The sequence below is a fragment of the Nyctereutes procyonoides genome, unplaced genomic scaffold, assembly GCF_905146905.1.
Source record: "Nyctereutes procyonoides isolate TBG_1078 unplaced genomic scaffold, NYPRO_anot_genome, whole genome shotgun sequence".
Taxonomy (NCBI): Eukaryota; Metazoa; Chordata; class Mammalia; order Carnivora; family Canidae; genus Nyctereutes; species Nyctereutes procyonoides.
The window spans coordinates 8,823,770-8,849,148 of NW_026575030.1; the positions used below are offsets into that span (position 1 = coordinate 8,823,770).

At 35.6% G+C, this 25,379-nt stretch overlaps 1 protein-coding gene and 1 pseudogene across 5 annotated transcripts in view; one reads left to right on the forward strand and one right to left on the reverse strand.

Moving 5' to 3' along the window:
* EPB41L5 (erythrocyte membrane protein band 4.1 like 5) overlaps window positions 1-25,379 on the forward strand; it is a 144,334-nt gene that overhangs the window by 63,864 nt on the left and 55,091 nt on the right. For 4 of the 5 annotated variants that reach the window (XM_055315838.1, XM_055315840.1, XM_055315841.1 and 1 more), the window contains exons 12-16: window positions 1,159-1,328; window positions 2,595-2,701; window positions 3,725-3,752; window positions 9,590-9,632; window positions 10,009-10,124. In XM_055315838.1, coding sequence (XP_055171813.1) covers window positions 1,159-1,328; window positions 2,595-2,701; window positions 3,725-3,752; window positions 9,590-9,632; window positions 10,009-10,124 — 464 coding nt within the window. Of the gene's footprint in view, window positions 1-1,158; window positions 1,329-2,594; window positions 2,702-3,724; window positions 3,753-9,589; window positions 9,633-10,008; window positions 10,125-13,078; window positions 13,546-25,379 lie in introns of those variants that run through there. The other variant, XM_055315842.1, reaches the window with a different exon arrangement.
* Window positions 17,376-18,576, reverse strand: LOC129503637 (60S ribosomal protein L31-like; annotated as a pseudogene).

Genomic DNA, 25,379 nt, shown 5'->3' on the forward strand with positions numbered 1-25,379 from the left:
ATTATTGGAGGGTATCATTTTCATACTTTCTTTTTACAAATATAAAAACATCATAATACATGGGATTGTTTTAAAAATTTATATAAATAATATATGTATATATATATTTTACAGTCTACTTATTTTATCTAAACAGGTATAGCCATGTAGATCAGTTTATTCATTTTAAACTATATATTCTGTATTATTCTGTAATATGAATAAACAGTAGTACATTTATTCGTCTTCTATTTTTCTTTTTGTAGAGTTTTAAAATATGTTATTTACTTGATAATTTCTCTTGTTTTGGTTATTTAGGGTTTTATGCCAATTTTTACTCTTCTAAATGAGATTGTGAAGAAAATCTTTGGGTATAAATTTTGGCGTTAAGAAAATATTTTTCCTTAGATGATAAAGCTTAGTTGTTACAACCAGGCACTGGAGCACAAATAGGTTCCAAATTCTGGTTTTCTTTGTGACCTTGGGCTTATTTCTTGAGCTTCAGTTTCCTTATCTGTGAAATGAAGCTAATGATAGTATTTACTCACTGAGTTAATCCATGTGAAATGCTTAGAAAAGTACCTATGAATGTTAATTATCATTAGATTACTGAGAGTATGGTTACTGTGATGAAGAATGTACACACTTTGAAGTCTGTTGATATATATTGTCAGATCTTGTATCATCCTTTATATATTTATCCCAAAGTATGGCAAATGAAGCCTCAGTTGAGGTTTTTTTGAGAAATGAGGTCATTATCAGCAGAGTGGACCCTTTTAGGGATAGTTTTACATTGGCTATGAAAGTGAACAGCCTGATTTCAACTCTTGCCTTTTTTTTTTTTAAGATTTTATTTATTTATTCATGAGAGACACAGAAAGGCAGAGACATAGGCAGAGGGAGAAGCAGGCTCTCCATGGGGAGCCTGATACAGGACTTGATCCCAGGACCATGGGATCATGCCCTGAGCCGAAAGCAGATGGTCAGTCACTGAGCCACCCAGGTGCCCCCAACTCTTGTTTTTTTGTGTAGGTAGCTACAGAATGTCTGAGTTTAAGGGAGCAAACTAGATGCTTTATTATTTGTTAGGATTGCTGTGGTTGTATTTGTAGGTGAGTAACAAGGAACAGAACTGTTTGACCTAATAATTACCTCTCTTTACAACCTTTTCTTTTTCAGGGCAAAGAGCAGGAGCATACATTTGTCTTTAGACTGGATCACCCAAAAGCATGCAAACATTTATGGAAATGTGCTGTGGAACATCATGCATTCTTTCGCCTTCGAGGTCCGGTCCAAAAGAGTTCTCATCGATCAGGATTTATTCGACTAGGATCACGATTTAGATACAGGTGAATATCAATAGCTACTTGCTATATCTTTCATTCTTTCATAAAGCCAAAAAGTTTAGGCTAACTTCTCATTTTACAGATTTAGAAACCAAGGCATAGAGAAACAAAGTGGTTTGCCAGTGTTTTCCACTGGCCAAAATAAAAGACAAAGTGGTATTGTTATTGGCTTTAATTTCTTGAATAGACAGGAAAGCATTATACTGATATAATCATAATTGATTTTATATTCCTCTTGACATTTACTTTCTATATTAATTAACCCACAATTTAAATTCATGTAATAAGAGTCTTAAGGAGTCTCCATGCAGTAGCCGAATGCCATATAGAAAAAGGGTATTTATTGTGCACTGAGAAGGAAATTAATTTGGGTAACATTTCTTGTCCTTTATAAACCTCAAGTTAATTTAATTTTATAGACTCTGCATCTTTGTCCTAGGTTAGAAATGTTTTAGTTTACTTGAGAATAGATTATTGATTATGAGTTTTCAGCACACCCTGAGAGTCAGTATGATTTAAAAAATGAATGGATAATCTTGTGGCAAGTTGATTGTGTGGGATTCATGTAAGTTCTATTCTACTTTGATTAAAAGTGAGGGGGCAGCCCTGGTGGCTCAGCAGTTTAGTGCCACCTTCAGCCCAGGATGTGGTCCTGGAGACCCGGGATTGAGTCCCACATCAGGCTCCCTGCATGGAATGGAGTCTGCTTCTCCCTCTGCCTGTGTCTCTTGCCTCTCTCTCTCTCTCTCTCTCTCTCTCAGTCTGTGTCTCTCATGAATAAATAAATAAAATCTTTAAAAAAAAAAAGTGAGGAAGTATTTTCTTAAGAGAATTCCAATGGAAGTCAAAGAGAATGGGAAAATAGTTTTCAATATTTCTGGAAAATTACTCTCTGAAAAGTGTATCACAATTAGAAAAAAATAACAAAATCTTTAGTTAATTGCAAACTTTATATGAGGTGAGTGAATGGAGAGAGGAAAGGAGTTGCGTAAGAGTATAGATATTCCAAAGTTATTCAGTATGTTCTTAGGCACATGCATGCTTATGAAAAAAAAAATACAATTTGCATGTTGTGTAATTTCACACCAGCCTAAAATGTAGAACAACAATGTAAAGAGAGACATCAAGGCTGTCAGTGTAATTCCTTCAGGATGAAGCTCAGGATGGTTCTTTTAAGGGCACACTTAACATAGACTTCCTCTCATGGGTATCTGATTACTGTAGGCCTTAAATTCTCTTCTTCCTATTAATATGCCTCATTTATTTTAGTGGGAAAACTGAGTATCAGACCACCAAAACTAATAAAGCAAGAAGATCAACATCCTTCGAAAGAAGACCCAGCAAACGATACTCTCGAAGAACCCTACAAATGAAAGGTGAGATGCAGCCCTGTTTCAGAAGACTGTTCCTTCCTTGACAGTCCATCATGTGCTGGTATTGTTTGCTTGAAAGGAATGAACCTTAAGTTTATTCAAGTCAACTGAAGTACCCTTATTTATTAACTTTGGTTTTGACAGAATCAATGTAAGAAAAAAGGAAAAATTGCCTATATTGTTGCTGAGATTAAATTTTATGTTAATCCTAATTCAGGTACTATTTTGAGTTTGTGTTTAGTTTTTGTTCGTATCTGTTTTACTTCTGTTGAGTAACGCTTTCCCTTCTCTTTTTGATGGCTGATGATTTCATTAATCATAATCTCTCAAATGCCATGAGGAACTTCAAAAAAAATCATTGGTATATGATGAATAAATTTTGAGTAACGATTATTTCATACAGTATTATTAGGATACTTTTAAATGGTCTTTAAATTTAACGTCAATATATATTTAAGTATATTTATGTAATATAAAACATGATTTACTTGAAAAACCAAAAGTTGTGTTTGGTTTTGAATCTGAGTTTGTATTAAAATACAGATTGAATTTTAAGTATGTTCAGTTAGGGTCATCCCAATTGTTTAGAAACAACTGTGCTACCCTGATATTTGGCATAAAAAACTGATTTTATATTCATCATTTTTGTTTAGTCTGACTATAAATTAAATAGTATATAGCTATTAATGAAACCATTTTAGTTCGTGATGATTGAAATTCCTGAGTTACCTCTTGTTTTCCACTGACATTGTTTTATTATCACTTACTTCACTCTAGGAGCCTTGCAGGTAGTTCTTGTTTAAAAGAAGATGTTTATTTTACAGCTTTATTTTAAAAATGGGAAGAATTGTCATTATTGATTTTAATTATGTGAATCCTAGAACATTTTGTGAAATGACAGTTTTTAAATCTATAATTGGGAAATATGCCTTTAAAAAGCTGTCCAGATTTACTTTTATGAGTAATGAAGCAGTTTACCATGTAAGTGGAAACTAATGGGACATTTCCTTTTTTTTTGTCTGTCAGCAAGTACAGCAAAACCTGAAGAACTCAGGTGAGTAATTTCTTACAACTTAGGAACAGAATGTTTTAGAATTTATGTCATTAATTAAATATTTGTTGAAGACCTATCAACATGTGAAGTTGTCCCTGAGCATTGGGACAAGAATATGCATATGATCCCATATAAAACTGACACAAAGAAAAATAAAGTAGCTTAAAGAAATAGAGATAGGAATGGGGATGGATGTTTGCTTATTTATTTATGAGAATGACATTTGTTATTGGAGTGGGGATGGGTGTTTATTTATAATGAGAACGACATATTTGTTATTGGCTTGTTACTGAGAATATAAAGATGAATAAATTAGAGTTCTTGCTTACAAGTAGCTCAAAGAACCAAGATTTATTGCAGATAAGCAATTAATTTTGTTTCTGGGATAATCTCCACTTTTCATGGTGTATAATTCTTAATGTCATAGGTTGATAGATTTAGTAATTGGTAGCATTTTGTTGTGGATTTGTATTTGTATATTTATCAAAGATACTGGTCTGTAGTTTTCGGGTAATTCTTCATCTGATTTTGGTTTCGGGGTAATTCTGGCTTCACGGCATGAGTTGAAAAATGTTTCTTTCCTGTTTTGGGGGGAAGAATTTATAAAAGAATTCTTTAAATGTATAGTAGAATTCACCATTATAAAGGCCATCTTGCCTGGACATTCTCTTTGTGTGAAGTTTTAAAATTCAAGATTTAATCTATTGGTACAGACCCATTCAGATTTTATTTTTCGTTTTGACTCAGTTTAGAAGTTTTTCTGGAATTTGTCCATTTCATCTAAGTTATCTAATTGGTGGCATACAGTTGTTCATGTTTGTTCCCTTTTTTTATTTCTGTAAGGTTGGTAGTGATGTCTCCTCATTTATTCATAATTTTAGTGATTTGAGGGTTTTTTTTCCCCTTGGTCAGTTGAGGTAATTGCCTCAGTTTGCCTATTTTGTGAGCCTTTTCAAAGAATCAGCTTTTGGTTTCATTGATGTTTGTTCTGTTTTTCAAGTTTATTATTTTTCCCTCTGATATAGTCTTTCTTTTTTTAATTTTTTAAGTTTTAAGTAGGCTCCACACTGATGACCCCAAGATTGAGTTGCATGCACTACCCACTGAGCCAGCTAGATGCCTCTGATATATTATTTCATTTCATTTTTAAAAAATATTTATTTATTCATGAGAGAGGCAGGGACACAGGCAGAGGGAGAAGTAGGCTCCCTGAGGGGAGCCTGATGGGGGACCTCAATCCTGGGACTCCAGGATCACACTCTATGCTGAATGCAGACCCTCAACCATTGAGCCACCCAGGCATCCCTATTATTTCATTTCTTTTTTTTTTTCATTTTTTAATTTTTATTTATGATAGTCACACACAGAGAGAGAGGCAGAGACACAGGCAGAGGGAGAAGCAGGCTCCATGCACCAGGAGCCCGACGTGGGATTCGATCCTGGGTCTCCAGGATCACGCCCTGGGCCAAAGGCAGGCGCCAAACCGCTGCGCCACCCAGGGATCCCTATTATTTCATTTCTTATACTTGCTTTAGGTTTAGTGTGCTTTTCTTTTTCTAGTGTCTTAATATAGGAAATTAGGTTATTTGAGATCTTTATTCCTTTTTTTTTCCCCTAAATTATTTGAGAGAGTGTGTGTGTTATAGTGGATGTGCAGAGTAGGAGGGAGAGGGACAAACAGAAGTCCTGCGATAACCCAATTAATTTTAATAACACACACTACAATGTATAGTTTCGTATAATGCTTCTCAGCTATTGGTATGTGTCAGTCCCTGGACTATCTGTTAAAGTATCAGCTTCAAGACATACTTGCAAATCTAGTTAACTCTTGAATTTGTCTGTTCTTATATGGCAGATGTATGGGTAGAACTTCTTCAAAAGGAGAAATCGTTTGATTTGGGGTACTGTGGATGGTCAGCCTCTCTCTCAGAGGTCCTATTTTTTTCCTTCCCACTTAGAAAGGCATTAGAGTCCATTTGTGATTGGTGATTCACCATAAAAGCACTCTGCTTTTTGAATAAGGACTCTCCTGAAGTTTCAGTAGGCTGTTAAAAGTAAATGAGAGGAAGTGAGTGATTCTTTCTACTGTAAATTTTTAATTAGGTAAAAAACAAAGTTTTCTACTTTTCCTGAGTAGTACACTTTAACTTTCATTGTAGCTATTTATAAGCTATACCTTTAAGAAAAAAGATGGAGAGATGTTAGAGGTATTTAATACTTTCTAAACTATTTTGTTGTTTAATGGATTATGTCTTGCTTACTTGAAAGGGAAGCTGGGACAGAATATTAGAGCTTAAAATAAGGAAGATGACCTGGTGAATTTACCAGAAATGTAAACAAAGTATTCCAGCAATAATATGTAGTTGAAAAATTAAGATTTTTATTTGTGATAATTTGTCCTTTAAAAAATTTTTAAGGGGGGCAGCCCCAGTGGCGTAGCGGTTTAGCGCCGCCTGCAGCCCAGGGCATGATCCTGGAGTCCTGGGATCAAGTCCTACATTAGGCTCTGTGCATGGAGCCTGCTTCTCCCTCTGCCTCTGCCTCTGCCTCTGCCTCTCTCTCTCTCTCTCTGCATCTCTACGAATAAATAAATAAATAAAATCTTTAAAAAAAAATTTTTTTTAAGGGGTGCCTGGGTGGCTCAGTTGATTAAGCATCTGCCTTCGGCTCAGGTTATGATATCAGGGGCCTGGGATGGAGTCCCACTTTGGGCTCCCTGCTCATCTGGGAGTCTGCTTTTCCCTCTTCTGCCCCTCTCCACTGCTCATGCTCGCTCTTTTTCTCTCTTTCTGTGTCTCAAATAAAATCTTTAAAAAATATATATATTTTTTTGTAATACACATTCCTACCAAAAACTTAAGAAGTATCTTGACTATGTAGTCTCTTACCTAGAATTAAGATTAATTTAACTTTAATAACTAAATTTTATTATCCTTGCTTGAATAATACTTTGGCTCTGGAAAACACACCAGAAATGGGATATTTAAGCAATGATACTTTATTGTTATTTTTTATAATGAATTTTTAAATCTGAAATGTAGAGGGGGACCCAGCCCTTCTGAAGGTTATTTACCACTCTTCATAACACTGTTGAGAACCTGAGTTTGGACTGGCATGAATGCCCTTTCATTCTTGCCCTTGTAGTTCTGTTTGCATGAACAGTTTTGCTCCACTGAACCATGGAAAACAGTACTGTTTGAAAAAGCACAGCTATTTGACCTAAAAAGCCTCTTGACCTTGTACTGTGCCTATTTGATTAACAGGTTTTTAAATTGGCTGATGTCAGTGGTTTTCCTTATACTGTTTTATCTCCTAATCCCCATGAGTCTTGACTAATATAAAGTATCCTAAGAAGAGGTGACATTTGAAAGGATAGATCACATTTCAGTGATTAGTACTTTTGTACAGGCTTAGCTGACAGAATCTTGAAGACGGAAATGAGAGGAAAAGAAGGAATGGCAGATTAAGTGAATATAGAGATTGTAAGAGCAAAAGGGGTCAGTTATTGCATGTGGTCCTTTGAAAGGGGGAAGCTTGGATTAAGTCCGTAATGAGAAATATTCATTCCTACTTGGGTGTTATTGGAAGTGAAAAAATACATGTGCAATTAGGAGAAAATACTGCTTACTACATTTCAAATTATTTGAAAACAGGCCTATGATTTGATTAAGATCACTTATAAGCACTTTTTTTCATGTTGTTATTCATCTTTTGTTTATCATTTGCTGGAGTTCTTCTCAGTTAAAGGAAAAGCTTCAGGAGTGCCCAGATGGCTCAGTTAAGCATCTGCCTTTGGCTCAGGTCATGATCCCAGGGTCCTGGGATTGAGCCCCATGTTGGGGGTGGGGGATCCCTGCTTGGTGGGGAATCTACTTCTCCCTCCCACTCTCCTTTCAGGCTCCCCTTCTCCCCTTCAAATGAATACATAAAACTTAAAAAAAATAAAGGAAAAGCTTCAGAGAGTTACCATGGGGATCATCCAGTCAAGCAGTTTGGATGAGATTTCATAATATGTAGGATTATGAGTTACTTAAACCACCATATTGTGTTCTGGGAGCAGCGACAGTCAAAAGGAAACCGTTTCATGCAAATGAAGAACCTAAGGTTTAGAGAACAGAACTAATGGTAGTGGCACAGCTTGGATTTGAACCTGGGAAATGGTAGTAGTGCAAGTTCTGGTGACTCAACTTGTAGTTGTAGGTAATAAAAAATAAGATGTTTTTAAAATGGGTTCACTTCTCATCACCTAGCCTTTAGCAAGGCCTCTTCATTCTTGAGTTCTTTCTTAATTGGTTGTCTTTTATCAGATTGTTTTTGTTTTGCTCTCCCCTCTCAGAGAAAGGCTCTTGGATATTATGTTCAGAGTTTGGTTTGAGAAGCTTTACTCATTTCCTTTTTTTTGAGATTTTATTTATTAGAGCATGAGCACAAGTACAGGGGATGGGGAGCAGAGGGAGAAGCAGACTCCACTGAGCAGGGAGCCCAATGTGGGGCTCGATCCTGGGTCCCTGAGTTCATGACTTGAGCTGAAGGCAAATACTTAACTGACTGAGCCACCCAGGCACTCCTGACCATTTCCTTTCACTAGAAAGACATCTTTACTGGGTATAATATTCTTGAGTATTGCTATGAAAAGGTCTGTGCCAGCCAGGTATTGGCAGTGATTTCCTTTTAATCTCTATGGGTTACCTTAAGTATTCTTTCCTTATCCTTGAAAGTCAGTAATTTAATAATAAGAGCTTAAATGCACTTAATTCCCAGTCTCCTTTTCCTGGAATATAGTGCTCTCATTAAGTCTGTGGATAATTTTTTCACTTTCAAGGAATTTGTGTTTGTGTGTGTGTGTGTGTGTATAAAAAACTTTGAATATATTTTCAGTTACCTAAGTTGAATTATTTACCTCAGTGTACAAGGATGCTTATGTTAGAAGGTCTGAAGGCAGTAAACTCTTTTTCCCCTTTGTTTAGTAATATGTCACTGTTGAGTTATTTCATTGAATGTTCTCTTTTTCAGCTGTTCTGAGATTTGTTTTTGTTTTGTTTAATTTATTTTTTAAAGATTTGATTTATTTTTTTGGAGAGAGAGAGAGCACAAGCAAGGGGAATGGCAGGCAGAGGGCAGAAGGAGGAGCAGGGAACCTGATGTGGGGCTCCACCCCGGGACCCTGGGATCATGACCTCAGCCAAAGCAGATGCTTAACCCACTGAGCCATTCAGGCGCCCTAAATATTTTGTTTTAGATTGAGTTTTTTAAAGTGCTTTTTTGTGGGGAAGTGATGGAGGAGGGAAATGAATATAGCTTAAACTAAAAGTTTCAAAACATATTTATAAATCTCTTGGAGTGGAAAGAGGTTTCTAATTTTAACTTTATATTAAGGCCTTTTGAATTATCAGCTGCTGGGCTGTTGATGACTGGAAAATCTTTAGAGTGTAGGAATATACAAAAGAAGTGACACAGGTAAGTTTATGTGGATATTTGTGCTTAAAGCCTTGAATTTAAGATATCATTTGTGCTGCTCTTTATTTTGCCATCTTTGACAGATACCGTTCAATGAATAAACAAGATTAGTAGTGAACTACACATTTAAAGCACAATTAAAATATAAGTATATGGAAATTTTAAATGAGCAGATTATAGAAAAAAACAATGTTTTAAAAACAAATGTTTTCTGAGCATCTTTAATTTTTAGTTTTAGGTACTAATAGTAATTTTTTCTTTACTTGCAACAAAACAATGCCTTTAAAAATAAAGGTACTTTCATTACTGTATGTATAGTCTTACAATATGAAACCCTAGAATTTTATATATGGTTTTTTAATACATGTTTTTCCCCACAGTGTTCACAATAATGTTTCAACTCAGAGTAATGGATCCCAACAGGTGAGATGATACTAAACTTGTAAACCCTAGAATACTAGTTAATTATGACAGATAGTGGTATAACTTTGGGAAGGTTTTGTCTGTTTTCTTTTTATATCTGTAAAGTGGCTAAATAAATGAAACCCTCTGTTATTATCTGAGATGTTGTAAATTGAACAGGTACCCTATAGGACATTTTCTGTTTCTGTAAATCCTATAAAATAAGGAATATCTTAATATTTAGTTAAATTATTATCTATCTCTGAGGTAGCACACAACATGCAAGCATTTGTTTGCACTATGTTTGTAGATAGTAATCCATTTTAATATTCCGTTTATTGGAGACAAAGTCATGTATGTGGGCAAAAATGGATGATTTTTATAATTTTATCCACAGGCTTGGGGTGTGAGGTCAACTCTGCCTGTGATTCCTTCTGTTCCCTCTGGTCCTGTGCTGGCAGAGATAGAGAATCTTCCAAGGAATCCTGGATCAAACCAGTATGACAGGAAATGGTTTGTTAACTCCTTTAAACCAGAATAAAATCTTGCTTAATGGTATTCTAAATTCTCCACCATAATCTTAGAATACTTTAAATATGATTGAAAACAAATTATTCATATTTGTAAGCTGAACAGAAACATACCGTTGAACAGTCATACTGGGATTGGGAAAATAAGGGATATGTATAAGAAGGGAATGTAGTTATTAATTTAAGAACATCAGACCTCTCTCCTTATTTTGGTTAGCATGATTAGAAGTGGTGGGTGGTTCTCTGTTGAATAGGGCTTCAATGCTAGTCAGTAGAACCTTTTTCCAGATCAGTAAGGAAAATATGTTTGTTACATGTTATTGCACACAACATAATGCTAGTACTTTGGATGTATTTTTTCATTAAAGACTGAAGAAAAGCCAAAAGGGAAAGATGATTATAATCTAATAAAACAAAGCATTAAAATGCTTCATTTTGGGGGATGGAGAGAGAATCTGATGACAGAGAAGATACTTTACTTGTTGAGATTTCCAGGATCTTTTTTACATTCATAGTTAGTACACAAATATGAATACTTTGTGGCTTATTGGAGTGTAATCAGTAGTGTTCATCATTTCCCAAATACTGTATGTGGTTTGGAGGGCTCCTCGGGAATTACTTGATTGAGTGGTCACGTTGCAAATCTGTAAAATGAACTTTGATAATTTATAGGATTTTTTTCTTTTTCTCTTGCTCTTAGTTTGTTTAGTACCTGAAATCTAATGAATTTCTGTGGTGATCTCAAGGTTTTGGTCAGCTTTCTGAGCAGCCAGTTCTTCCTTCATGGTGGTGGGTCAACAGTGGTTGGTGATTATTTTCAGTCTTTGCTATGTAATTGTTTTTCACTGTTATTTTGGCTTAACTAACTTGCAAGGTGCTTTGCTCTCTATCGTTGGGCATATTTTTACTTCAGTTCCAAATAACTTGATTAGTTTCTAAGATTGAGGGAATTTTTTTTCCTTTTTTCTGTCTTTTTCTTTTACTTATACCAGAGTGTGGTGGGGGTGCTTTGTGTGTGCGTGTGTGCATGTGGGCACACACTTAAAGTATGAACAATGAGGCTTCTAAATATCAAATTTTAGTCTTTATTTTTTTTTAAGCGATTAAGGAGTTTCTTCAATTTCTTACTGAAAACACAGCTCCAGTAAGTAGCTATGTTTTATGGCCTTGGTATTACCAAGTCCTGTTGGCAAGGAAACCAGGACTTCACCTATAAAAGAACTCCCTTAATACATGCTTACTTTTTATATTAATACAGAATGAGAGTCTGGGGGTGGGAAAGGTTGCATAGTATATATGTCACTAAGTCTTTATTGAGATTTCTGATTTTAATGGGCATGTATTCAAATCTATTTAATTTGATTTATTAGGCAGTACTTAGTTCCTTTGGCACAACCTTTAGAAAGAGTACTGAATCTGAGAATATTGAATTTTAAGGAAAATGAAAAATTTGGAGCTCTGTGTCCTTCCCTTATGTACTTGTGCTGAGACCTCCTTTGCTGAAATGGAGTAAAATGGTGATCCTGAAAACTTAATGAGCCTCAATGTATGTCAGCAGTGGCATGGAACTGAATATAGAACTGATCTATCTTGGAGCTAATGAATTCCCCAGCTTGAATTTAAAGTGCATTCTATATTTCACTTGTTTCTGCATGCTTTTATTGTTATTAATGCTCTTAAATGAATATAAAACAGTCCTCCTTTAGAAAGTGATAAATTAAACTGAATAATATATGGGAAATCTTGCATATATTGGGGAGAACATAAACCTAACTGAATTTCCTAAAATTTCAGAGACTGCATACAGAGGTCATGAATTTTATGGGATAGATATGATAAATAAATTGTATACCCTTTGAAGAAGAAATGATGATTTTATTGTAAAGCATTCAAGTTTGTTCTGAAAAATCCTTTTAGTTAATTTCAGTTTTCTTAAGGAAAAAGAAATTTGAAGATTCATGTTTTAGTTGGGTTAGAAAAAAAATATTGTATTTAAAAATTTATCCTTAGACATCTTATATAATTGGGGTGGGTTTTTTTTTTTTTAACTTGGAATTATCTTAAATATGTGCTTCCCTTTTTGCTGTGTTGCAAAACCTTGATTTTCTGAACCGTGACAAATGTTTTCTTTCTACTGGAGGACTCTTAATTATTTCTAACCAGGAACTGCTTGTATGCATGCTTCACTCTTCGTTCTGTAGGCCTATTCTATAGCACTGTGTAAGAAAAAGGTTTCTTAATATACTTACTAAAATGTTCCTTAGAGAGGCTTACAATCTCATCACATTATCTGTACCTGTTGAATTTCATTCTGAAGTCCTATGAACTTTGATTATAGAAGGGACAGTGATTCTCCACTGTGTTAATTGGAAACATTCGCATAAAATTACATGGCCTCTGAAGTACTTGTTTTTTTTTTTTTTTTAATACTCTTTCTGAATTCTGTTTCCTGGATTTCAGTTTTGTGAAATCACTTAATTTGGAGAATAATTTTCATAGTTGCCATTTTCTGTATGTGCCTTTGTCCATAATGTAGAAGTATCCTTTTAAATATTTGAATTAAGTAGATTACAAATATTTTTTTCCTTCTCATTAAACTTCAACATTTCTAGCTTTGATTTTGGTGCCAACATCAGGGACAGATAGAGTGTTTTGCTCTCTCTGAAATTTCCTCTTTATATAATTCACTTAACTGACTCTGATTACTTACTCATATTTCCATATTGAGTTTTTCCACTATGTATAACTTTGTGGATTCTAACCCCCACCCTACTGCCTTATTTTTGAATGTCATTGCATGGAATAAATGTCAGTAACTACTCATAGCAGTGGTGCATGCTAGTCACAGTGCCTTACTCCTTTATTACCTCTTACACATCCATTTTCTCCTATTCCTGTTGACTAACTGTGCTCCCCTCCCACTCCCCAACCATCCAGGCTCTCTGCTGCCAGTGACTGCTGTCAACGTGGTGGAAACCAGTGGAACACAAGGGCCTTGTCCCCACCCCAGCCTGCACATAGAAACTACACTGACTTTGTCCATGAGCACAATGTGAAGAATACAGGAGTCCATCATGATGTTCATTTTCCCGGCCATGCAGCCATGACTGAGATATGAGTGTTAAGCCCATTAGACACTGGGACTCTTTGTCATGCAAGTTGATGGTATACATTTTCTATACATAGAGGATTGATCACATTAGGAGAATTTGGGAGAAATTATATTGAGTCACTAGTGCGTAGTATTGTTTGTAATTCTGTGAAAGGGAAAAGAATGTGAAGAAAGCTGTATGCCATCAATGATAATGACACATGCTTTTGTATTGAAAGGGTATGTATATATCATTGTGATTTTGGAAAGGTTTTTCATGATTTTAACATGGTAATACATCATTCAGAAGATGTCTCAGGAGAAGGTTTGTGTTTGTGTAAAAGCTATCTGTTATCCTCCCACACCATGCCATCCAAATAGATTGAGGTTAAAAGAACCAGATACACTAATCACACACTGAGAAGGAAGCATATCCAGGCACAATGTATCAGCCTTTGGTGATACTTTGATAAAACTACTTTTCTATAGCATTTTTAATACTTCTACAATGACCCCATGCCTTAATTTCAGTTAAGTGCCTAAGATTCTATAATTGTAATTAATGTAATTTTTAGTTAAAAGCACTTGTACTTTTTGACAAACCAGCATTTTAATTTACCAAAAGATCTAGAAATCACATTAATAATGTGATTCATGTAGAGAGATAAATCTGAATGATTACTTTTACTTGATTAACTAGTTAAGTAGTGGTTAACTAAATTTAGTTACATTACTACTGAATGGTTGTACAAAATGGAAAATGTATTTACTTTTGTCTTTTCATTTTTATCTTTTCTTTTTTTTTTTTTTCATTTTTATCTTTTCTTTTGCATCTTATGCATCTGATAGATTTCCCAGGTTTTCAGCAGCCTCATAATATGGCCTTGTACAACCTTTAAAATTTCTAAAGCCCAAACCATACCACTTTCAAATGGATTAGATATATTACTATTTTGGTTCCTTTATGAACTTTGAATGTAATTATCCAAGCTCTTTGATTTAATTCCCAGAGACAGATTACCTGGAAAAAGTACATTTCTCATATAATAAGAACTGATATAAGGGAAGTATTTCTTTTGCCTTTCTTTAGTTTTTAGAAATTTTTAGCAGTTTGAAAACCTTAAAACTGTGATTTGAAGATATTTTATGGTCTGAGAATTCATAATACGTGAATATAATGAAGCTTTATTATAAACAACCTAACTTACACCATCCTATTTACCTCCAAGGTTGGTCTAACTCTCTGCTAGGTACAGGTTTCAGAGGGCTTTATTCCTAGACTGTTGTTTGCAAATAGAATACAACTTATCAATAGAAAAAAAGTAAGCATAATTAAATAAGATCTAGGAATGAAATTTATAGGCAGGTTTCAATCTGATTTTATCACAGTCATTTTAAGGAGACAGAAGCTCAAAATATTCTTTATCATATCCTATAAATATCAACAGGTTCATATCTTAATCCACCTCCCTCTATCATCATAAAGCATGCTTAAAAATGGCCAGTGATGTATGTCCTTCATAGTTGTTTTAGTCTTTACATAGCTCAGATTATAATTGTCAGGCATTGTTAATGGTAATTTTTTTCTTTAAAACAGGGAATTTGAATCATAACCTTTTAGCACAGAAATTCTGGTTTGTGTCATTTAGGAAAATTTTTCATGGGTGTGAATATATGATTAAAAACCTACTATTTCTATAGTAGACGCCAAAGAAGTATATTAATAAAGCTTTTTGGTCTTTTAGAAAGATGCCAAAATTTGACTTTTCATACTTTAAAAGTAATCTTGAAATCTGAAGGTTAGACTGCTGAACAATGCCTAGCAGAATCTTAACTTTGGGAAATAGAGAAGGATTGTAATAGAAGACTAGTATCTTCAGTTTGCATTGAAAGTGGTCCACTTCTATACTAGAATTTGAGTTAATCAGTATAGTTACATTTAAGTGATAGAAGAATCACATCATTGTTATTCTTTCTTTGAAAACCTTGTTATATTATGGTTCATTTGTAAAGTCTGATGATAGAAACTGGGTGGAGGGATGATAGGGAGAGAAGGCAGTGCAGGGTATGGGGGAAATAAAGGGCTAAGACTGTGTGGTAGTAGAATCAAATTTGTCTATTTTATATAAGTTCCTGTATGATTTAGGGTTTTGTATCAAATATTGTTAATATTCTTGCTGATGTTTTTAAGATACACGTTTTCAGAGTTATGAAGAATTTGCAGGTAGTTCATCCTAAATTAAATAACTTGTCACTAACTTATTTCTAGTCTGCATTTTATTATGCCTAAAGGGTCAGTGGTCATACATTCTAGATTAGGGAAATAATATCCTTCAGAGTACTTTATTTTTTTTTTTTTTTTTTTTCTTCAGAGTACTTTATTTGGTCACTATCCTTTTGATCAGAAAGAGCCAATAGTACAGAACTCCAGGACCATGTGATTCAACTTTAGTGCTTTGGTTTATTTTATATAATGTAATTAATTTTAACCTCTTGAATTAGGTTGGTTATGTTTCAGCTCTAATTTTATAGGCAGAGAAACTTACAGAAACATAGCAAAACTAGTGATCTTTATACCTTCATACATGAAAATAAACATACTCTTATGTTGATTATTTCTTTTGTTTTTTGATTATTTCTGTTGATGGTAAAACTACTTCAAAGGCAAAACTGTCTCTAAGTATAGTCTAACCATTTTGACCTTGATAGAGTAATGATAGATATACTTTTAAGTGGTTTTACAGAGAAAAGCAAACTTTATCCTGTTGCATATATGTCTATATTTTAAAAAGCAACTAGTATACAGACATTCTAATATTGTAATATCCTCAGAATAATTCAAATCTTTTTTTAGGAAGACTTTTAAAATTAAAGTGCTGACCCAGAAATGTTATCACTTATAACAACCCTTGGATGAATCTTCATTGTTAAAATTGTCCAGCATGTAAAAGATGCCATGTCAGCATGTCAAAATATAAAATTGAAGTGTCTTCTGAATCAAGGGCAGGCAGGCAGGCAGGCAGCTTGTTTCATGGGGTAAAACAATGAATTGGGCCTTAATTATGGTAGTTTCTCTTATTTTCTAGATTTTTGTGTATTTACTTGGTTGTTATATTAAGAATTATTTTGATCAGTAGTCTTGCTTTATCACTTTTATGTATCCTGATGTTATGCATTTCATCTTTCCATCTTGCCAAAACAGGAACATAGATGAAGGGGGTAGTGGAAAGGAATGGAGGATTACAATGTCTTGGGGTTGAGGAGGAAGAAGAATATTGTGATGACTGGCCTCACAGGAATGAGAAGACTAATCCTCAACTTTGATCCTTTATTATGTATTCACAGATGTAAACTGAAAAAGTTAGGAGATGGTTTGTCCATATTAGTGCAAGCATGTACTGATGGTGGGAACTCATTTGAACCATAGTACTTTAGCTCTTTTGGTTGGGACATATGCTTCATTTCTAAACCATAGTTCATTGCTTGAAAGGCCATTATTTTGTGTGTGCTACACTTTGAATATTGGATCTGAAAATAGTAATATTAAGTTGCATTAATTTATTTTATATTCTTGGTAGGGCTTGTCATATTGCTTTGCAAAAATAAAATCCTCTCGTGCCAATAACAGTTAATCTCTTTACCACCACATACTTCCTTCCTATATTTTAACGTAAATTACATCACATCATTAATTATACCTGGCTTTCAGAATTGTCAGTGCTTCCATGTGAGATGCTTTTACGTGAGGGATAGAATTTGAAGATACTTCTGGGATGGGGAAACCTCTGTGTTTGTTTCTCTCTCTTGTCTCTGTGTGTGTCTTTCTTTGTATGCTTTTGTCTCAGTATAAAATGTGCTTTGTGGGTCAGCCCGTGTGGCTCAGCGGTTTAGTGCCGTTTTCAGTCCAGGGCCTGATCCTGGAGACCTGGGATCGAGTCCCACGTCAGGCTCCCTGCATGGAGCCTGCTTCTCCCTCTGCCTGTATCTCTGCCTCTCTCTCTCTCTCTCTTTCTCTCTCTTTCTGTGTCTCTCATGAATAAGTAAATAAAATCTTTAAAAAAAAATAGAATGTGATTTTGTCAGATCTTTCTGGTTATCATAAATCGTATAATATTTTTTCTCAGCTCCACCCCCCCCCTTTTTTCCAGTTTTATACTTTTATTTGTGACAATCAGCGATTAGTCCTCATCCACATTAACTGTCTGTAGATTTTTGAAAATGGGGGAAGGTACTTCAGTAACCAGTATATAGAGCTTGTTTGGTGAATCTTCATCCTCATTGTGTTTTTTAGACGACTACACCCAGATACGGTATGGAACATTCCTTATTCCTTTGGCCCAGACAGCTTTGCTGAGCCTGGTGTCCGTGTACACATCTGGGGTTCCTATCTCCTTCATGGCAAATTTCCACATCTTTTTGAGTGCCTGAGGGGCACACTTCTTGAAATCCACTCCATGGATGCGCTTGTGAATGTCGGTGTATTCTCTCCTCACTACCCTGTTGATGCCAGAATCGCCCTTCTCATCACCCTTATTTGTAGCGCCATTCTGCCAGGCTCTGGTTGGAAAACTCAGGTCCTTTTTTTGAAGAACATAGAAGTTTCTCATCTTCTGTTCATGTAAATTATCTTTTTTACTTTAGCCATGTGAAATCATTGTGAGAATTTTGTTTTGCACATTTGACATTAACTTTGGTGATAGAAAATCTAGGGCATGAAGCATGTCACTTTCACTGGAATATGTGTTATATAACTTCATTTCTTCAATTCTTGCTGCTGTGTAGTACATTTTAGCTGCTTTGAGCATTTGAGGTTGGTGGGGGAATATCATAATATTAGCCTTCTTGGAGAATTAGCAGAGAGAAGAGAAAATTTCAAAAGAAATTAGTGAAAGGAAAAAATTTTCTGTGATTTTTTTAATGATACATTTTTATTTTTATATTGAAGCAGAAAAACAAGTGTTCCTGTTTTTCCTGAAGGAATTGTTCTCACAGTTTTTTATTATTCAATAATTACCTCAGCTTTTGTGTTCTTAATAACAGTCTGTGTCCTTAATTCTAGGTGATGGTGCTCGAGTAAACTTTTACATTTTGTTCCTGACAGCTGGCCAACATTTTGTTTATATTGGCATGGAAAAGAGATATCTGAGTTGGAGAACAACATTCTCCAGGAGCGTGACTGAAGACTCCCTTAGTGGTGTAATAAACCTATCCCTCCTCTTAAAAACAGGTTTAACAGCTGCAGATCTTACTTTTCTTGAAGGAATTCTCATTTGTTTTGTTTTTAAGTAATTTTAATAAAGAAAAAATGAGCTATACTCAGTGTATGGTTAGTAAGGTTTGTGAAAAGTTGCAGACTATTTTTTTTAAAGATTTTATTTTTATTTATTCATGACAGACACACAGAGGGAGAGAGGGAGAGAGAGGCAGAGACACAGGCAGAGGGAGAAGCAGGCTCCATGCAGGGAGCCTGACGTGGGACTCAATCCCGGTCTCCAGGATCACACCCTGGGCCGAAGGCAGTGCCACACCGCTGGGCCACAGGGGCAGCCCTTGCAGACTCTTGAATACAGGTCTGGCCTATTGACTAATGACTGGTTATTGTTGATATTAAGTGAAAAAATGTTTTCAATTATTAGGGGTGGATGGAGTAAAAGAATGAAAGGTAAGAGATGGTAATAGGAAGACAATTGATGGTCTGATTTGTCTTGTTAAACTGGTTAGAGCAGTATCCAGAGAAATTATGGAAAACATCCTAGGATGTAAAATACCTCTACAATATGTACCATTAAAAAAAAAGAATATGTACCATTAGGTAGAAGAATTTTCTATAATAAAGCTATGTTTTGTAGCCCAGCTATTAGCTTCAGGGATTATTTAATTATAACCTCTTCTAGGAGTTCAGGGATAAGAACTACATTTAACCCCTTATATTAATTCTTTTTGGGAATGCCAACATCAAAACCTTTGGGAGGAAGTCTTTAGAAAGACTTGGGGAGATTTGAGTGCTTTAGAATGTCCCCATTACCACTTTAAGTTGTGCTTAACAGGTATGCTGGAGCAATAACAGAAAAAAGTGTGTAGCATGGAAAAGCATTGAAAATCAGTGCTGAGGAGTTTAGAATTGGTAACGAGGCCTGGGGCAATCATTGCAAATTTTTAAGTTAAAGATTGGAGAAGCTTGTTTTGATATCTCCTTTTTAAAAAAAATCACCTCATTGTTGAATACCTACCAGAGCACCTCCTTATTCTCACTTCCTTATACACAGACATTTATAATTATTTCTTTGGACATACCCTCAAATTTTTTGACCCTTCTGTTGTACATATCTAGTTAAATCCTGGATTCAATCTTGGTTAAATCCAACTCTGTCTACTATATGTGTAGATGGACAATGTGAAATGCAACATCATTGAATGGTCTCACTTTAAATTTTGGCCACTGAGCTCTAGTAGGACTTTAGTCCTGCCTGAAATCCTATCACATTTCCTTAATCTGTTCATCTCACATGATGCTGGTAGTAATTTCTTTCAAAAGTCTGACACTTTTCACTCCTCATTATCCATTAATGACCTTGCTTCCTGTCTTATTGAGAAAATAAGCAACCAGAAGAGATCTTCTGTATATTCCCACTTTATCTTCTCAATTAACTTATCTCTGTTTGGTCTTACATACTCTGCTTTTCCTGCTGTCTTCTAGGTGAACTATCCATTGTCTTATTTAAAGCCTACTTCACTTGTTTACTAGATCTTGACTCCTAGCTACCCAGTAGATCATTTCAGCAATGCTCCCTTGTACTAGCATCATTTTTCCTCTCTACTGGAATATTCGCATCAGCACAGAAACAGCCTATAATATCTAACATCACTAAAAAAGAATCTCCCTCAAATCTACTTCCCTTTTTGGCTCTCTCATTTCCTTGTTCCACTTACACCAAACTCCTGCCATGAAGGAATTGTCTATACTGTCTCCTCTACTCATTCTATTTTGAACCCATTCTAATCAGACTTTGCCAACTAAGTTGCTGTGTATGATTGTGCAGGTTATGTACTGCACAAGAGTGCCACATGCAAGAGGACAATGATCACATATTTGTGACTGGTATTCCAGCAGGTGGCACTAAATTTCTTGTTCTCATGAAAGTGTAATAATATAGGAGTTTTGTAAGAGTTGGAAGTGTCTTCAGGAGGGGCATTGCTTAAATCCACATAAAGATTCTGCATGGTCTCATAGTGTTATGTTACCACTCCATCAAAATAGCTTTTGTTAGTTCACAAATGACCACATTTCTTTATTTTTTAAGATTTTATTTATTTATTCATGAAAGAGAGACAGAAGCAGAAGGAGAAGCAGGCTGCATGCAAGGAGCCTGATGGCGGGACTTGATCCTGGGATTCCAGGATCATGCCCTGGGCTGAAGGCAGGTGCTAAACCACTGAGCCACCCAGGGATCCATGACCGCATTTCTAATCCTGCATCATTCTGAAAGTTAGCTTTCAAAACAGTTCATTTCCTTTATGAAATGCTTCCTTTGCTTAGCTTAGGGGTATTACTCTCTCTGGTCTTCAGTCTCACTAGCCATCATTTTTAGACCCTTTTGTAGTTTCTCCTTATCTCCCTAGACCCTTAAAGATTATCTTAGGACCTTTTCTGTAGTAACCCATTTCCTTGGTAATCTCAACTAGTGGTAAGATTTTAGATGCCATTTATACATGGTAAGATTTTATTTTATATCCTCAGCCTGGACTGCTTTGTTTCCAGACTTAATATCCAGTTGTCTGTATGACATCACTACTTAGAGATCTGATATAGACATTTGAATTTTTAAAACCTTTTGTTTTGAAATAATTTTAGGCTTATAAGAAGTTCAGAGATCATGCAGAGCGCTCTTATACCCTCCTGCTAGCTTTCTCTAATGTTAACATTCCTACATAGCCATGGTACAATGAGACTGTTAACAAAAGAAAGAAACATTGGCACAAGTGCCACTAACTAAACTTTGGACTTTATTCAGATGTCACCAATCTCCACCAGTGTTCCAGGATCTGATCTAGTCCCCTTCCGTCTGTGATCATCAGGCTTTGATGACCTTTTCAAGAGTACTGGTCATATCTTGTAGGATGGTCTTCCAATTTGAGTATATGTGATATTTTTCTGTGATTAGATTGAGGCCATGGGTTTTGGCGGAAGACACCACAGAGGTATTATTGGGACATCTCAAATTTAATATGTTCAAATTGAACTCCTTGTTCAGTTTCTGTTATCTCTGCTGTTTTTCCTCATTCAGTAATTGACAGTTCTTTTTTTCCTGTTGATAGGCCAACATGTCTCAGGTTCCACTCCAGAACTACTGAACCAGAGATTCTGGAGATGAGGCCTGATAATCTGTTTTAATATGCTCTCACGGCTATTCTGATGCATAGTAAAGTTTGAGAAGCATTGGTTTAGGTCATAGTCTCTAATAATTATCTTGACTCTTTTATCTCTAGACGTCAGTAAGTTCTATCAGTTCTTCAAATAGATCCAGAATCGGGGTGCCTGGGTGGCTCAGTTGGTTAAGTGTCTGCCTTCAGCTCAGGTTATGATCCCTTGGTTGTGGGGTCGAGTCCTGCATCTGGGCTCCCTGCTTAGCAAGAAGTCGGCTTGTACTTTTCTTTCCTCCTCTACCCCTTGCCCTTCTCGTGTGTGCTCTCACTAATCACCCATCACCTCCCTTGTGGTATCCATCAGTTTGTTCTCTATAATGAAGAGTCTGTTTCTTGGTTTGTCTCTCTTTTATCCCTTCTGCTTGTTTTGTTTCTTAAATTCAACATACGATGCAATGATGTAGTATTTGTCTTTCTCTGACTTATTTTGCTTAGCATTATTCTCTGTAGCTCCAACCATGTTGTTGCAAATGGCAAGATTTCATTCTTTTTACAGCTAAATAGTTTTCCATTCTGTGTGTATATATATATATATATATATATATATATATATATATATACCACATCTCCTTATCCATTCATCAGTTGATGGACATTTGGGCTGCTTCCATATCTTGGCTATTGTAAATAATGCTGCTACATCTCTTTGAATTAGTATTTTTGGATTCTTTTGGTAAATAGTAGCGTGATTGCTGCATTGTAGGGTAGTTTTAACTTTTTGAAGGACCTCCATATTCTCCACAGTGGCTGCACTACTGGGCAACATTTGCATTCCTACTAACAGTGCACAAATGTTCCTTTTTCTCCACATCCTTACCAATACTTGTGATTTTAGCCATTCTGACATGTGAGGTGATACGTCATTGTAGTTTTGATTTGAATTTCCCTGGTGGTAAGTGATTCCATCTTTTCATGTGTTTGTTGGCTATCTGTATGTCTTCTTTGGAGAAATACCTATTCATGTCTTCTCATTTTTTAACTGGATTATTCAGGTTTTTGGGTGTTGAGTTAGTGTAAGTTCTTTATATATTTTGGATATTAACTCTTTATCAGGTATGTCATTTGCAAATATCTTCTCCCATTCCGTAGATTGCCTTTTAGTTTTGTTGATTGTTTTCTTTGCTGTGCAGAAGCTTTTTATTTTATAGCGCCAATAGTTTTTGTCTTTGTATTCCTTGCTTTACGAGACATCTAGAAAAAAGTTGCTGTGGTCAGTGTCTAAGAGGTGCTGCCTCTATTCTTTTCTAGAGTTTTTTATGCTTTCAGGTCTCACATTTAGGTCTTTAATCCATTTTGAATTTATTTTTGTGTGTGGTGTAAGAAGGTGGTCCAAATTCTTTCTTTTGTGTGTCACTGTCCAATTTTCCCAACACCATTTGCTTAAAGGACTGTCCTTTTCTTATTGCATGTTCTTTCCCTGCTTTGTCGATGATTAATTGACCATGTAGTTGCGGGTTTATTTCTGGGTTTTCTATTCTGTTCCATTAGCTATGTGTCTATTTTTGTGTCAATACCGCATTGTGTTGATTGCTACGACTTTATAATATAACTTGAAGTGCTACCTGTTTCAGTGTACTGTCATACTTTATTTCCTACCTGGTCTTCTAGCCATTGCCCTTGGTCCTCTACTGTCTCATATTCCCTTTGGCAGCCATGGTGATTGTAACTTAGATCATGTCATTCCTCTGCTCAGGTGTTCCAGAGGCCCTCCTCTCACACAGACTAAAACCCCAATTCCTGGTATTGACAAAAACATGATTTTTCCTACACTTTGTCATCTGTCAGGCTTGACCTTGTTTGCTGATTCCAAAGACTTGCTCAAATATACCAGGTGTGTTCCCTCTCAGGATCTTTGTATTTTTACCTCTACATAAATATTCTTCCCTTGAATCTCTTCTGGTTCATTCTCACATTTTTAAGTTTCTTATCAGAGAAACTTTTCTCACCTCTCTGTAAAATAATCATGCCCCCACCCCTCATCATCCTTATCCCCCTTACCCTGCTTCATTTTTTTCTCACATCACTTCATTTTATATGTTTTTCATCTCTGGTAGTTGTCAACAGAATATAAGCTTCATCAAAAGAGAACATTTATTTTTACTTCTCTATCCCCAGAGCATTGCCTGGCTCAGTATTCAAGTATTAGTTGATCAAAGGAATGAACAAATGTGAAGTACCTCTTGTCAGATTTGGTGATGCAGAGGTAGTCAAAATGCTGTCCCTGGCTTCAAGAAATTTACATTCAAATTGTGGAGATAGTTTTATAAATAACTGATACAAGTGCTAAGTCCTTGACAAGCACGGTCATGGAAGAGTAAAAAGTTGAAGTTAAGAAGGCTTGCTGAGATTTGTATCAGATTTTGAAGGATACTTAATAGTGATTGATGAATTAATCAATATGGGCTAAGAGAGCTGTAGCAGAAGAAAATTTTAACTGTAACAGAGTCAAAGAAATAGCCAAGGGAATCATTCCTGGGTAATGAGTTTGAGTAATGAGTACAGAATTCATGTGGAGCCATAGTAATAATGATAACTAAAACATTTGAGTACGTCTGTCCCTGACATTGTTCTGGAGGTATAACAGTAAATATTTACTCCAGCAAAACAATTATTCCTGATAGGACTCTGTAGGTACTTAGGCTAGTGAAGAAATAGAAGCACGGTAAGTGTATAGCTTCTCCAGAATTACTTTGCTGAGCCTTAAAGTCAACTTGGTCCTAGAACCCAGAATGATATCCACTGTACCAATTCCATTCATTGTAAAGTTTGATAGGACCTAGGTTGTAGAGTAAAGGAGAGTAAAAAGGAGCATAATAACTTTCAAAAAAGGCAGTGCAAAGAATGACTGTCAATTGGTGGAAGACTAGGTAAATAACGTATGCTGCATCTATGCTCTGTAATTGGTAAAGAATGAGGAATATTCTCCATGTGCTTGGTTATTGAGCAAGTCAATAATACATTGTTGAGTTATAAAAGCAAGTGGAATGTCTGAGGTATGTTTACATTTTTGTAAAAATCATCAACCTGTGTAATATATTTTAAGTGCACAGAAAGTGAACCTGGAAAGATAAATTGAATTTTGAGACAGTGGCAATAGGGAGACATTGTTTTTGTTTTGTTTTTTAGTTAGCATCTACTATAAATATGTAAGAATAAGTTAAAATGATCCAAAATGTAGTGGGAAACAAGACAGACTGCCTTAGGTAAGTGTCCATGAAAAAGAAGATGGATAGGGATCCCTGGGTGGCGCAGCGGTTTGGCGCCTGCCTTTGGCCCAGGGCGCGATCCTGGAGACCCGGGATCGAGTCCCACGTCGGGCTCCCAGTGCATGGAGCCTGCTTCTCCCTCTGCCTGTGTCTCTGCTTCTCTCTCTCATTCTATGTGACTATCATAAATAAATAAAAATTAAAAAAAAAAAAAAGAAAGAAAAAGAAGATGGATAGAAGAGATCATATCCTTACATATTCCTTCATACATTTTTGAGAAATGGATGTGTGCTAGGACATTGCCAAAAGCAACAGACTGAAAAAAATGTAATGTCTAACTACATTTTAAAAAACTTTTGTGTATACAACCCATTGGTTTTTAGTATAGTCACAAAGGTTTACAACCATCACCAGTATAATTCCAGAAAATTTTAATTATCCCCCAAAGAAACCCTTTTACCCATTAGCGCCTACTTCCTGTTCTCCCCTCCCCACCAAGTCCTGGCAAACACTGATC